Source organism: Colossoma macropomum, unplaced genomic scaffold (assembly GCF_904425465.1).
Source record: "Colossoma macropomum unplaced genomic scaffold, Colossoma_macropomum, whole genome shotgun sequence".
Lineage (NCBI taxonomy): Eukaryota > Metazoa > Chordata > Actinopteri > Characiformes > Serrasalmidae > Colossoma > Colossoma macropomum.
Window position 1 is genome coordinate 42,906,759 of NW_023494792.1, and position 13,286 is coordinate 42,920,044.

A 13,286-nucleotide genomic window follows, 5' to 3' on the forward strand; every position below is an offset into this window, starting at 1 on the left:
CAAACCAGTCTTTCATGAATTGATAATCATTTCCTGAATTGGACAAACTGTAAAACATAAAATACCAATAACATAGATACATAGACACAGATACACAGACAGACAACCAAAGGTGGAAAGGAATAAATTGCAACTTATTTTGTTATAGTACTTGAGTATGTTTTTCCCCTGAAACATTATTTTTTTGTGTATAAGTAAATCATATAAAAATTATGCTATTTATACTTTTGACTTTAACAAAATATAAAAATGAGCTGTTTTATTTAATTGTTTAAAAAAAGGTGTTAAACATGAAGCAATTAGCAAATCTTAAAATGATTGAAAGCTGTTATTTGCACATTCTTTTGCAAGTGTGTGTTACCTACCTAATGTAGCTGATAGAAGCTAATTGTTAAGGAAAGCTAATGGGCATGTTAGGTATCCAGTAAACCCAAGTCCTTTGCACCCCCCAGAACCTGGTACATTTTTGCTTTCTTCAGTCTTGCAGGCAGTGTAAACAGTATTTTCCTGACCTGAATTTATATTTGCTTTAAAAATCATATTAAACAGGATGTGATACCTTTTATTTCTGAATCATGCAAACAGTCACACAATATTTTTCTCACACAAAAACTGAAAACTGCAAAACTGTAAAAACAAAAATGTCATAAAAATCATTCTACTTTGTGTCAGTGTTGTGTAGCTTTTGCCTAGTAGCAGCCAGGTACACATGAAGGACAGTTTTTACCATTTCTCTCAAGGGGATTGAACTACAGTCATACAAAATGTGACAGTGACACTTTGTACTCGCAACAACTAAATGCTAATGTAAAAACAATTAGCCATCCACAGAAATTGTACTTGGTCTAGTACAGGTACATTGCCATGCCAGTCTTACTAGGATTTTGACTCAGTCTTGGATTCACCACACTTTTACTGAGTAGTTTTTTTCTTTTTAAATGTTTACTTGTAGTTAAGTGAATTTTTACTATAGTAGCAGTGCTCTTCATTAAGCAGGTACTCTTTCCACCCTTGCAGAGAACAGACACACACACACGCACACACACACATAGATGACAACACAAACAGCAAACTCCCATCAGACCCAGAGAGATGCCCTTCTTAACTCTGATCATTTGTTAAGTTCATGGCTGTATGTGTGTGCTAATGTGTAGCTGCATTCTTGTGTTGATCGTCAGTACAACTACCTAACCCAAAAGTGATGAACATTCCTTCAAGATTTCAGAGTCAATGGTTGTTAATCCTTTATTTTCTTATTACTCATTATATTTGCTTGTAAAACATCTGTAACCAGTGGTTGCATTTTGTGTATAATGAGCATTATGTATAGTTACAGTAGAGAGGCAGTGAAATAAGTCAAAATAAGTTTGTGGATGCTTGCTGTAGCCTTGCATAGGCTACAAGATCATACAACAAAAAACAGCAGTGATCTATTCTAACAGTGTATCCTTTCACAGGCATACTAAATAAATGCCATTTACAACTACAACAACTAACACTCTAAATTTAGTGAGTTGTGCACTACAGTTTCTCATTAGGCTGAATGTGATTTTTCCCTGCATTCTGTGCCAATCCTGCAACAGTAGCTATGACCGCATTTATGGGCACAACACAAAAAGGTCAATTATGGCTTCACAAGTAGGAAAGCATCTGATGAGCACATGCATATGTGTGTACACTGAGTGGGTGTCTCTCTGGGCAAACACAGCGGGCATATGTGGGCGTACTGGAGTGAAATGGGTGAGGCGGATGCAGGGCTATACTCACTGTTGACGCTACCTGCTAGTGCATTAATGTTGTTGAGACCGACAGTGGCCCCGGCCAGCCCCTGCAGAGTCCCCAAAGAGCCCAGAGAACTCATAGCTCCTGCACTGGAGTTAGCAGTGGAACCTGCTGCTGGGAAAGAGAGAGAGGGAGAGAAAAAGAGAGAGAAAGACAGAGAGAGAACAAGAGACAGAAATACGCAGAGAAAAAGGAAGAGAGGGACAGACAAGGAGAAAATAAGAGATGGGGATAGTATGTTATAGGGCACAGAACAAAATAGGTATGGCTCTGAAATGTTCAATATTTTTAACCTCTGAAAAAAGTTTAGCTCTCTTTCTCACATACACACATACAAAGTGTAAAAGCGGGGTACAATCCAGGGGAGGATGATGATGATGAGAGACAGACAGCACATGGCCTTGAAAAAGGGAAAAAATGTGGAAAAAGTGTATACTGTACAGACCAAACGTATAAGAAGCTGTGATGTTTAAAATTTTCCATTTGTCAATAGCCAAGGCATGTTTATTGACTTGTAGCTTCAATCTGTTCCAGAACATTCAATTGGTATTGCAGTATTATACTCTTACTCTATTGTAGGGGTGGAAAATATGGCATAAATATGACATCCCAATATATCAAGACATTTTCACAATACACAATAAGTTTCACAGTATTTTGTTTTTTCTGAGGTTTGATGAGATATAACAGACAAATATACAGTTTAAAAGTACTATCAAAAACTATGAATATAATGTCTTTTTTCAGTGTTTCAAACATTCAGTTGTTCTCTAAGTACAGAAAAGATCCACATTTTATCCAGTTTATCACAATGACAATAAATATCGTCATATTGCCCACCCCTACTCTAGCGTATTCTGTGGGATAAGCTTTCTTCACACTTCTTTTTGAAAACAGTGCCTTACATTGAGCTCTTTTTAATTCTTTCCATTCTTCTAACGGTAACACTGAGTTGATAAAGCCTTCATGAACATTTGAATGAAGGAATGAGGTGGATCTGATTAGAGCTGCAATAAAACTCTGCAGGAGAATCAGCAGGAGCTAAACTCATTACCAGTCAGTTGTTGCACACAATATCGCCACACATTTAGGGAAAAAAAAACATCTGTTCTATATTATTAATTTGTTTTGGATGTTTACAAAGTTAGTGCTGCTTCCAAACGTTTGGCCTGCAATGTAGACCTTTCATTCACTTTCTCATTTACTGAGGGAAGGAAAGAGGAAAGGAGAGAATGAGTGATAAAGTAAGAGAGATGAAAAAAGATAGGCATGAAAGTAAAAACGATCCAGTGCTTCACCCAGTGTACTTTCCACCTGGAAGCAAAATTCCCCAACAAATAGTTCCAATCTTTCAAAACAGATGAAGATTACACTTAGAAAATCACAACAACTGTAAAACTTTCACTATCAAACATCTTACAGCACATATTCTATAGGATGAGGATGGCCGTCACCTCAGACAAATCAGAGGGGCTACGAGGGACCCAACAACACACACATACAGCCGAGATCTTTACGACATGAGCTTATAACTAAAGCATGGATAAAAGACTAGACAAGGACGAGGAGAGCGACTGATGAATGGAGGGAAGACACGTCTCCAGGGCTACGATGACGATGATTTTGGTGGTGGTGGTTGGCTAGTGTTTAGCATTGTGAGTAAAAATCATTTTATTAGCATTCTCTGATTAGCATTGTCTGAAATCTAATACATTATTATGTGACAACACCTAAGGGTACGGTGATGATGGTGATGGTAGCAGAGTTTGGTTAGCTATTAGCACTGTCAGCATTATGTTGACATTCTTTGAATAGTGCTCACTGAACAATCTTAGATTTTTATGTGACGACTCTAAAGGTTATGATGATTACGATGGTGGTGGTGAGAAGGATGATGGTGATGATGATGAAGGCTCTGGCTGGGCGGCCGCTGGTTACCTGGGCTGGCCAGGGCTCCCAGGGACCCTGTGCTGGAGGTCAGGGCGCTAGCGGTGGAAGGGCTGGCAGAGCTTTGTGCTGCAGCTGCAGCTGCTGCTAGAGTGGCCAGATTCTGTAACTGCAGAGCATTCATACCTGAAGAGAGAGAGAGGGTAAGTGTGTGTGTGTGTGTGTGTGTGTGTGTATGTGTTTGTGTATGTGACCACTGTATTTGTGTGTGTGTGGACAAATGTCAAGAAGGGTGGCTATGAATGCAGTGTGTATGCGGTTATATGTACGACTACTAGCAATGTGGAGTCATAAAAATGTAATTTTGGTGTAATTACTTTTTAACCGCCCTCACAGGTGTGATATTTTCAGAGTATTGTGTTTACCGTGAACTGTGAAGATTTTCAGAACCGTAACACACTAATGCTGTTTTCACGCCTAGTTTGTTTGCTAAAGTCTGCACCAGAGTTTGACTTTTTGTGACACTGTATCTTTTTCATTTGGTTCTGTTGATTTCATATTGCAACATCTAAAGTGCACTAAATGCATGGTCTTTGATTGGTCCGGAATTTGGCAGGGAGACAAGCACTCTGTTACTTTCACATTTGTCTCAATTAGTGCAAAAAATCTGATGTTTCTTGTTTGTCTTTTAGTATCCTATCCTAGTATAAAAACTAGACCTGTCCTCTAAATATATTTTTGAAAAATATGTACAATGCCATAAAACAGCTGTACATACATCAAGTACAGGGTCACATTGTAACAGCGTAGTAGAACTTTGTTAAATCACACCTGCTTTGCGTCTCTAAAACTTCTGGTGAGACTGAAACTTGCTTGACCACAAGCTCTGATAGTATTTTACAGTGTCCGCAATAACAATATCATTTTTTGTTATTACAGAATATCAGCGCATATCTAGTGGGTATGTATGTGGACAAATTTTTAAAAAGGTGGCTGTGAATGCAAGTATTTTGAAGAACATAGGGGAGAAATAGTGTCCACATGTTTAAAAAATTAGCATATGTTGGGGTGTGCTTGTGTGTGTGAAAGCAAGGATATGTGTGTGTGTGCTTGTGTGTGTGTTTGTCTGTGTGTGTGTGTGTGTGTGAGTGTGTGTGTATGTGTGCACGTGTCCCACACACACCCTGCTCTACTGTACTCAAAAGGGAGAGAAAGTGTGAGGGATCAAACAGGAGAATGCACAGAATGTGTCGTATATACACTGTCGATGTATATACTGAAAACTATGAGTTAACACACAATTAACACACACACACACAGTGGACACACAGAAGTTAACAAACTACTGCAGATGTGTGTTTTCTGAGCTGCCAAAATTTCAAAAGCAATGAAATTGGAGCGAGTAGTTTTCCTGTAGTCAATAACCAAAAGTGTTTTTTGCAACCAATCAAGTTGCTATCGATTCCCCAGGGAAATTCAGACTCTTCATAACTGGAACTTGTTGAGGGACCACAGATTTCAAAGCTCCAAGCCTGCCAAATGGAATCTGGGCTAATACCAAAGACGGAGGCACAAAAACGACCTGCATTCGTCCTCGACAGCGGGAGAGTTTTTCCTTTTTCAAACAGCTCAGGCACTCCTGCCAACACAGGACATGATAAAAAAAAAATGCTGAAAAACTTTGCTGCATGAAACATCCAAGGATTGTATCACATCGATATGAATTTGATTTCCAGCTTCGTGTTCTACTAATATGTCGCTAAGCTCTTCATTATACAGAGTACCTACACTGTAAAAAATCAAGTCAGATCAACCAAAAAAAATTACTTCATGTGGTAACAAGTAAATTAACTAGTTTTATTCAACCTAAATAAATACTTTGAGTGAACTATTCTTTCAATCAATGTAGTTTTTTGAGCTGAATAAAACTAGTTCAGTTGCTTAGTTCAGTTACAACATGAAGTAATTTTTTGAAGTTGATCTGACGAGCCATTTTTTACAGTGTATATGTTCGGTCAAAATAAACACTTCTATGCTTTTTAGATGCTTAAACTTGGTACTGGTCTGCAGAGCATGCGCTTTTAGTGTTGGCCATCCTCTAGCCCAGTGGTGCCCAGTCCTGGTCCTGGAGATCATCAACCAACCTGCTGCGTTTAGCTAATATAGCACCACACCTAGTATACCAGGTAATGAAGGCCTTCAGGGGCATATTAAAGCCAGGTGTGTTGGATATGAACTTTCCAGTATGATTGATCTGCAAGATTGGGTACACCTGCTCTAGCCTTCATAAATGGTCAGTTAAAGACCACAAATCACCTTTTGGCTGGATATTTTTAGATGGTGGACCACTCTCAACCTAGCAGTGATAATGGTGTGCTTTATACCAGCACCACACACACTACCATGAACATTACCATGTCAGTGTCACTGCTGTGCTGAGAATAGTCCACCACACCAAATAATTGGACAGGGAGTGTATATAAGTACTAAGGTATTCTAAGGTAACTTAAGAAAAGGGAATAACCTAAGTTAACGCAACCAAAGTGAGTGAAGAGTGCATGGTGTGTTGTGGCACTCTGTTAGAAACTGAAAGGAGAAGAGAGTCGAATGCATATAAAGGGAAAGAACCAGCAGGAGAACAGGCGGCTATGGAGCACTGTCTGAATGCTTTTGTGCTTCTGAATAGAGGAGAAGTCTAAGCCAGAGCAGCATGTTAGCTCTGTGTGTCTATGTGTGTGTGTGTTTAAAAATGCCTGCTGATTAGCTGGCATACAGCTAGGTTGGTGGTCAAGGAGGGCACTTATGCAAGTGTTGGTTTGGATTTTGTTTGTGTGTCTGTATATGTTAAAAAAAGCAATGAAACACGGTGGGAGAGAGAAAAAAGAAGACAGAGAAAGAGAAAGAGAAAGAAAGCAAGAGAAAATGGGTGGGAGTGCAAGAGGGAGAGAGAAAGAAGAAGACAGAGAAAGGGAAAAAGGAGGAAAGCAAAAGAAACAGGGTGGGAGTGCAGACAGTGGAAAAGAGAAAAGGGAGAAAGAAAGAGAAACAAGAAATTGAGGTTGGAAGTTGCAGAGAGACAGGGAAGAAGAGAGTAGCTAAAAAGAGAAAATGAGTGAGAGAAAGAGAGCAAGTAAATGTGAGAAAGAGAGCAAGTGAGTAAGAGAGTGCCTGTGAGAGGGAAGGAGTGACTGTGAGAGAGAGAGTGTTTGTCAGAGTGGGTCAATGGGAAAAAGTCTGGCTCTTAACTTAGCGCTCACTGTGTTAGTGTGCATTATTAAAGCTCCTTATGGCTTATAACACTCAGTGTGTGTTATTGAAGCTCCTTATGGCTTATAACACTCAGTGTCTGTTACTGAAGCTCCTTATGGCTTATTACACTCAGTGTGTGTTATTGAAGCTCCTTATGGCTTTTAGCTCCGCCTACAGCAGATGTCAGCTGCACACAGCACCTGCCAATCACGGCCCGTTGCCAGGCGACAGATGGAAGAGTCCAAAGATTTTCACAATTCATCTGAGAGAAAGCTGAAATTTCAGTGAGCTCGGAGACTCCTGCTGGTTTACACTTCATGAAGACAAGGAGATAAACACACACTCACTCTCACACACACACGCACAATCACACTTTTTTACTCATACCCTAGTGTGTATAACTAGTGTGTGCATGTGTGTGTCTAATATAAAATCACAGAATGTACTAAACAAAGCATCTGCAAATGAAAACTGGCAAAAATGTCTTAAATGTAGATAAGCAATTATAAATGTCTGTTAACTTATCTTTATTGCCATTTGCACTAAAGAGGAAGTCTACAAATTTTAATCAAATGCTTTAGTAAAATTCCTAAATGTGACAAGTAATTGCAGATGACTATGAATGAAATATATTTTATTAGGAGCTTTATTCTGCATGCTGCAACTTATTTTACATAAACAAATAAGTTAAAATAGGAAAGAGTCCAATATGTTTAATTAATACAATCAAATAAATAATATAATAAATAATAATTTTCCCTGTAACTCTGTTATCAAATGAAAAAAGGACACTGTTGGCTCTCTGTTGGACCAAGAAATGAAATGTAACTCTGTGCTAGGGAGCAGTGAAAGGAGAGGGGTAAGAACTCCCTGCTGTGAAAACAATTTATCCACACCTCTTCCTAAAGACGACCTTGCTGAGATAAACAGCATTTGAACATAATGCAACAATTTTGTAAATCATACACATTTCCATCTCATATTTATATTTATAAAATTTCTTCTTAAGTTATGTAATTCTTATATATCTCACATACATCCTTATTTTTTGAAGCTGAGCATTTGTACAGCTGAGCAGCAGGGAGAGACGCAACAAGAGCAAATGGCTTTTTTTAGAAATATTTTTAAAGATGGTTAAAATTAAAGCAGTTTGAGCACTTTGAACAGCAGAGTGAGTGTCAGACGTGGATAGCAGAAGTCTTCGTTATGGGATTCAAACTTTCATTATCAGCTATGGCTCCTTTCTTGGGATAAACTCCATTTAAAGTGGTTTCACAAGGGGCTGCTGTTTTAGAAAAACAGCAAAAAAAGCACAAACTGGATTTGACAGTTATGGTAATCTCACCAAATTAGAGGCAAATCTCTTTCATCCTGCACTGTGGCAGCTGGTGCTGCTGTCAGCTTACTGTGAACCTCAGTCTTGCTTGTGTGTGCGTGTGTGTGTGTATGAGTTTCGGAAACGCACTGTTGAACTTAGTCAGGAGCTTTGAGAACTCCTTAATGGTAAACAAAACCAGCAGCACACTCTTCGTATCCAGCACAGTCGCTAATTAAAGAGGAGAGACAGATTCTTTCCCTCCATTCAAGGGAGGAAAGCATTGCGGAGGTGAAAAAAAAAAAGAATCATCCTCCGCTATGAACGTGGTTTTTGGTTATTATCCCTCTTTTTCTTTCCTTCATCTGCAGCAGTGACAATGATAATTGAGCGGCTGCTCCGAATATTCACTGCGTAAAGCCCAGACGGCTCGATAAACAGACCACAATTAAAACCTGCCAAACCTCACACACACATACATACAGAAAGAAACAGCGTGGGAAAAAGAGAGAGTGAGAAAGAAAATGAGAGTGAGACACAGAGACAGAATGAAAAAAAGAGGCAGTGTGAAAGGGAGAGAGAATGTTGAAGGAGAAAAGGAAAAAGTAAAGCAAGCAAACTTTTTATGGCAACACAACAGAGAGGACTAAAGTCCCATAAGTCTAAAAGACATACGCACACGCACACACACACACACACTCTCGTCAGTCTGCTTGTATAACAGACAGATCAACACTGTCTGAATGTTGGTGACACATGCAACACTTTGTTCCTTCTCCATTCCCTGTCCTTCACTGGTGGGACTTCACACACATTCTGGAAAGCTTTGGCTGGACCAAAACACCACCAAGAGCTTTGGAGAAAGATAACAGTGCTAACAATGTTAGTAGCGCTAACAGCACATTCTCCACATAGGCGTGTCTGTGGCGATCGAGCGTCCTTTAAATATCCCTTGGACAGAGAATAACGCCACAGTGGAGTTTGTAAGAGGAGTGAATGTGTCAAAAGTAGGAAACTTTTGATTTCTTCTAGCGAAGCCAATAATTACAGAGGCTTTGTCCTTCGACTGTGGTTATTATTTACATGTATTCATTTGGCAGATACAAGTCTTACAATTCACATGGCAAATCTACACACACAGCTTAGATTTGATGAAAGTGCTACATGACTACAATGTATGTCCAAAAATATCCAGAAAGCCCTTCTAATGAGTGAACCTACTTCAAGGTGCACCCATTGCTGACGCTACCACTCAATTGCAAACACTCACAGCTTCGTAGTAAAGGATGTTACCAGAGAAGGCATGAACAAAATTCATCCTCGTTTTTGAATATTTAATTTTAAATTCTTCCATTCACACACACAAATATGTGCATACACATATACAACCGAGATTCTGCAGATAGGAGAGGCAGCAGGATCCTTGACTGCCACTACTGAAATCTACTCTGGGTTTACAAGTTCACACTAGAGGTTAAAATGATCCAGAACTGGAATGGTTTAGTAATGGGAGTTTAGTAGAAGGGTTAAAATGGGCTTTATTGGGTTAACATTGGGGCGGCTGGGTAAAGGGGCTAAGCTGAGGTCAACTTACCTGCCATCTGCTGGATACCACTGAATGCTCCCAGGTTACTGGAGGAGGTCGCCTGCTGTAGCAACTAGAAGAGAGAGAAAAGAGAAAAAGAGAAATAGAGATAGTGTGACGAGACAGAAGTAAGGCTAAAACAATATGTACGTATTTGCTTAAAGCAGGGCTCTCATACTCAAATTGTAGAGCTACAGCTCTGCACAGTTAAATGAACAGTTTTGTAAAACATCAAATTGACACAATTTTATACCCCAAGTGTAGCTGGTCCACTAACAAATTTGTATGCAGTTTACATGATGGTGGGGTATATGGTTACCTGTTAGCTTTATTATCATTCTAGCTCCATTGCAAAACTAAAAAACAAATTTCAGACATCAAACATGCCTCAGCTCATTGACTACATTTGGGGTAAGGGTAAACTTGGGTATATTTGATTTTTGTCAACCTATTCCTCTACTGTACAACATACCTGATTCAATGTGATAATTAACCCATCAGAGTTACATGTAAGATTAAGGAAAGCACATGCAGTACTGTGACCCTCCAGGATTTGAATTTGAGAGCCCTGGCTTAAAGTAATGTAGAGTGTGTAAGGAGAAGGTTTGAAGGAGTAATAAATGCAGATGAGACACTCTAATGTGCTCTAAAGTAAAATTTTTCATAGGAGCTCTAGGACAGTCTGTTAACAGCAGAGACACACAGCGTTGTTGTTATTCGGAGAACACTAATCAGAATCAATAATCAATGTAACTAAGTAACTGATTTCTGCTCAAGGTGCTAAAACTAGCCAAATTCTACATTCCTTGAAAAGCACAATTCTGAGGGTAAAAAGAATTGACAAACACACACTGAAAAACAAAGTTTCAAATTCACATGCATAGTTTTTATTTTTTTTTCCTGTAATGCTAAGTGGGTGGCGAATATGGCCATCACTTCCCATGGTTGTGTGTAGCTGCATATTACAGAGTGTAAAAAGTGCTGGGTAGGGCACAACAGAGTGGTCACTAGGGGACGCTAGAAAAGCAGAGTGGTCACTAAAGATGTTACCCTAAAGGTTTAAGATGACAGGTTTGCTAGCGTTAGCTCAGCCTTGGGCTAAGGGGAAGAAAGGAGAAAGGAGCAAAAGAGGTGGATGGGGATGCAGTGGTCCTGTCTCAGTGCTCTTGAATAGTGCCTTTTGCCCTGTCCCCTTGTATGATGACTGGTTGACAGGAAGAGCAAAAGGGAAATGTGCAGGCTAAGCTGTTTCGCTAAAGAGATTGACATGTGCGGGGCATGAGCTGGAAGAGGCGGTGCTAGAGGAGGGGCAGAGGTGGTAAAGAATAGGTTTTAAAGAGGCTAAGACATGACAATGAGATACTATGATGTGATCTGAAGTAAAAATCGTCAGAAGGGACACTATAGGACAGTCTATCAACAACAGGGACACACAGCGTTAACTACAAACTGTGAAGTTGCCCGAGATGTGCTATATCAAGGTTTAGCCAAGATGTGCTGTGTTAAGTTCACCCAAAGTATGTTTTTGAAAGATTTTCTTTTATTGTTACCCTTGAGGGTTGCCATAAAATAGCATCTAAGATAATTCAGAGGTGGCTGATCTCATAAAATTTGGGTGCAAATGAAATCATTTCTGCACACAATGCTAAAAACTAGTTAAATACTATATTACTTGAAAGTCACAACTCTGAGGGTAAAAATCGTCAAAAACACACTTCTGAGCACACTACACAGTGAAGACACACTGAGCAACACACAGCAAATTATTCTGAGTATGGGAACCAGTTGTTTACGCTAACGGAAATGCAGAAAGAGCGAAAGGGAAACGTGCGGGCTGAGCCGTTTCACTAAGAGATAGTGGAGTGGGCAGGCCCTAAGCCAGAAGAGACGGTGCAGGGTCGGGGTTTAGGATTTTGGGGGCGGAGACAGTGACTGACTGCGGCGGCGGCGTTGGCTGCACTGCTGGTTGCCGTGGTTGCGTGGGTGTGGCCTCTTACTGCCAGATACTGCGGGGTTAAGCCGGTCAGGCCGGTCAGGCTGCCCCAGGCGGAGGCGCTGTTGAGCTGCTGCATCTGCTGAGCCAACTGCTGCTGCAGCCTTCGCTGCTCTTTATCCTTCTGAGTGTCAGCAAACTTCACCACCATGGGGGAGGAACATCCCTACAGAGAGAGAGAATGAGGGAGAGAGAGAATATGACAAAAAATAAAGGGACAGTGAGGAAAACGGGGGGAGGGAGGGAGAGGGAGGAAGACAGAGGTGTGGACACAGAGAATGAAGAAGAGAGGGATAGCAAGAGGGACAGGGAGGAAGAAAGAATATGAGGGGCAGAGAAGATAATAGGGGAGAGAGGGAAAGAATTAGACAGGAGGGAAAGAAAGGTAGAGGGGCAGAGGGAGTGAGACAGGGAAGGGGGAGAATGGGAGAAGGACAGCGAGAAGAGGTGGAGAGAGTAGAGAGGGAAAGAAAAACAAAACAGTATGGAACAAGGAAAGGGAAAGAGAATAAGGGAGAGAGGGACAGTGAGTGGGTCAGAGAAGAGAGAAGAAGGAGAGAAACAAGGGACAAAAGATGAGTAGAGAGAAAGAGTGAAAGGTGGAGAGAAGGTGGGGGGTTAAGAAGAAGAGAGGGCCAGAACAGAGAGAACTAAGTATAATCAAGCATGTACCAAACGTCGTAACACAATTACATCTTTGGAAACACACACACACACACACACACACACACACACACACACACACAGAGGAGGGAGTGCTTGGTGAATAGAGAGTGTGTTGTGGGATTTGGGTTGAGATGGTGATATTATTTCCCCAGAAAGCGATTTCCTGCTTTATAAAGCTATTTCATCATGTGTTTGAGAGACACACACACTGCCTACACTGCACTCCAAAGACCCACTGAATCTCTGCTAATCTCTCTCTATTTCTGTCTCACTCTCCGTCTGTCTCTCTCTTTCCCTCTCAAACAATGTTTCTGTCTCTCTTGCACTCTTTCTCTCCACACTGTTTGTCTCTGTCTCTCAAACTCTCTTTCTTTGTGTCTCTCACTCTCTCACTCTCTCTCCCTCTCTCTCTCTCTCTCTCCCTTTCAAATTCTCTCTCTCTCTCAAACCTCAGAGGGCAGCCAATATAGGCTAAAGCCCTAAGGCTCTGCACAGAGAGCACATAATGAGTGCGTGTGTGTCTAGGCTTTGTGTGAATTCTGTATTAGAACATGCTCTCTCTCTCTCTCTCCTCTCTGCTCTTTTCACACACACACACACACACACACACACACACACACACACACACTCAGAAACGGAGTTGTGTGTTAAAGCAAGCAGACATGATTTGAGAACAGAGAAACAGGCCTGTGTAACAGAAACTACATGTATTAATATCAAAGCTCTTCCGCAGGCTATGCCAACTAACACACACACAGAGAGAGAGAGAGAGAGAGAGAGAGAGAGAGTGAAAGAGGAGAGGAAGAAGA

General features: G+C 40.6%; 1 protein-coding gene across 16 annotated transcripts in view; it reads right to left on the reverse strand.

Annotated features, from left to right (window-relative positions):
• Positions 1 to 13,286, reverse strand: part of celf2 (cugbp, Elav-like family member 2) — a 189,487-nt gene that overhangs the window by 10,562 nt on the left and 165,639 nt on the right. For 4 of the 16 annotated variants that reach the window (XM_036577237.1, XM_036577236.1, XM_036577243.1 and 1 more), the window contains 4 exons: positions 11,756 to 11,977; positions 9,828 to 9,891; positions 3,721 to 3,855; positions 1,768 to 1,893 (listed from right to left, as the gene is read on the reverse strand). In XM_036577237.1, coding sequence (XP_036433130.1) covers positions 1,768 to 1,893; positions 3,721 to 3,855; positions 9,828 to 9,891; positions 11,756 to 11,977 — 547 coding nt within the window. Of the gene's footprint in view, positions 1 to 1,767; positions 1,897 to 3,720; positions 3,856 to 9,827; positions 9,892 to 11,755; positions 11,978 to 13,286 lie in introns of all 16 variants that reach the window. The other 12 variants (XM_036577248.1, XM_036577246.1, XM_036577251.1 and 9 more) reach the window with 8 other exon arrangements.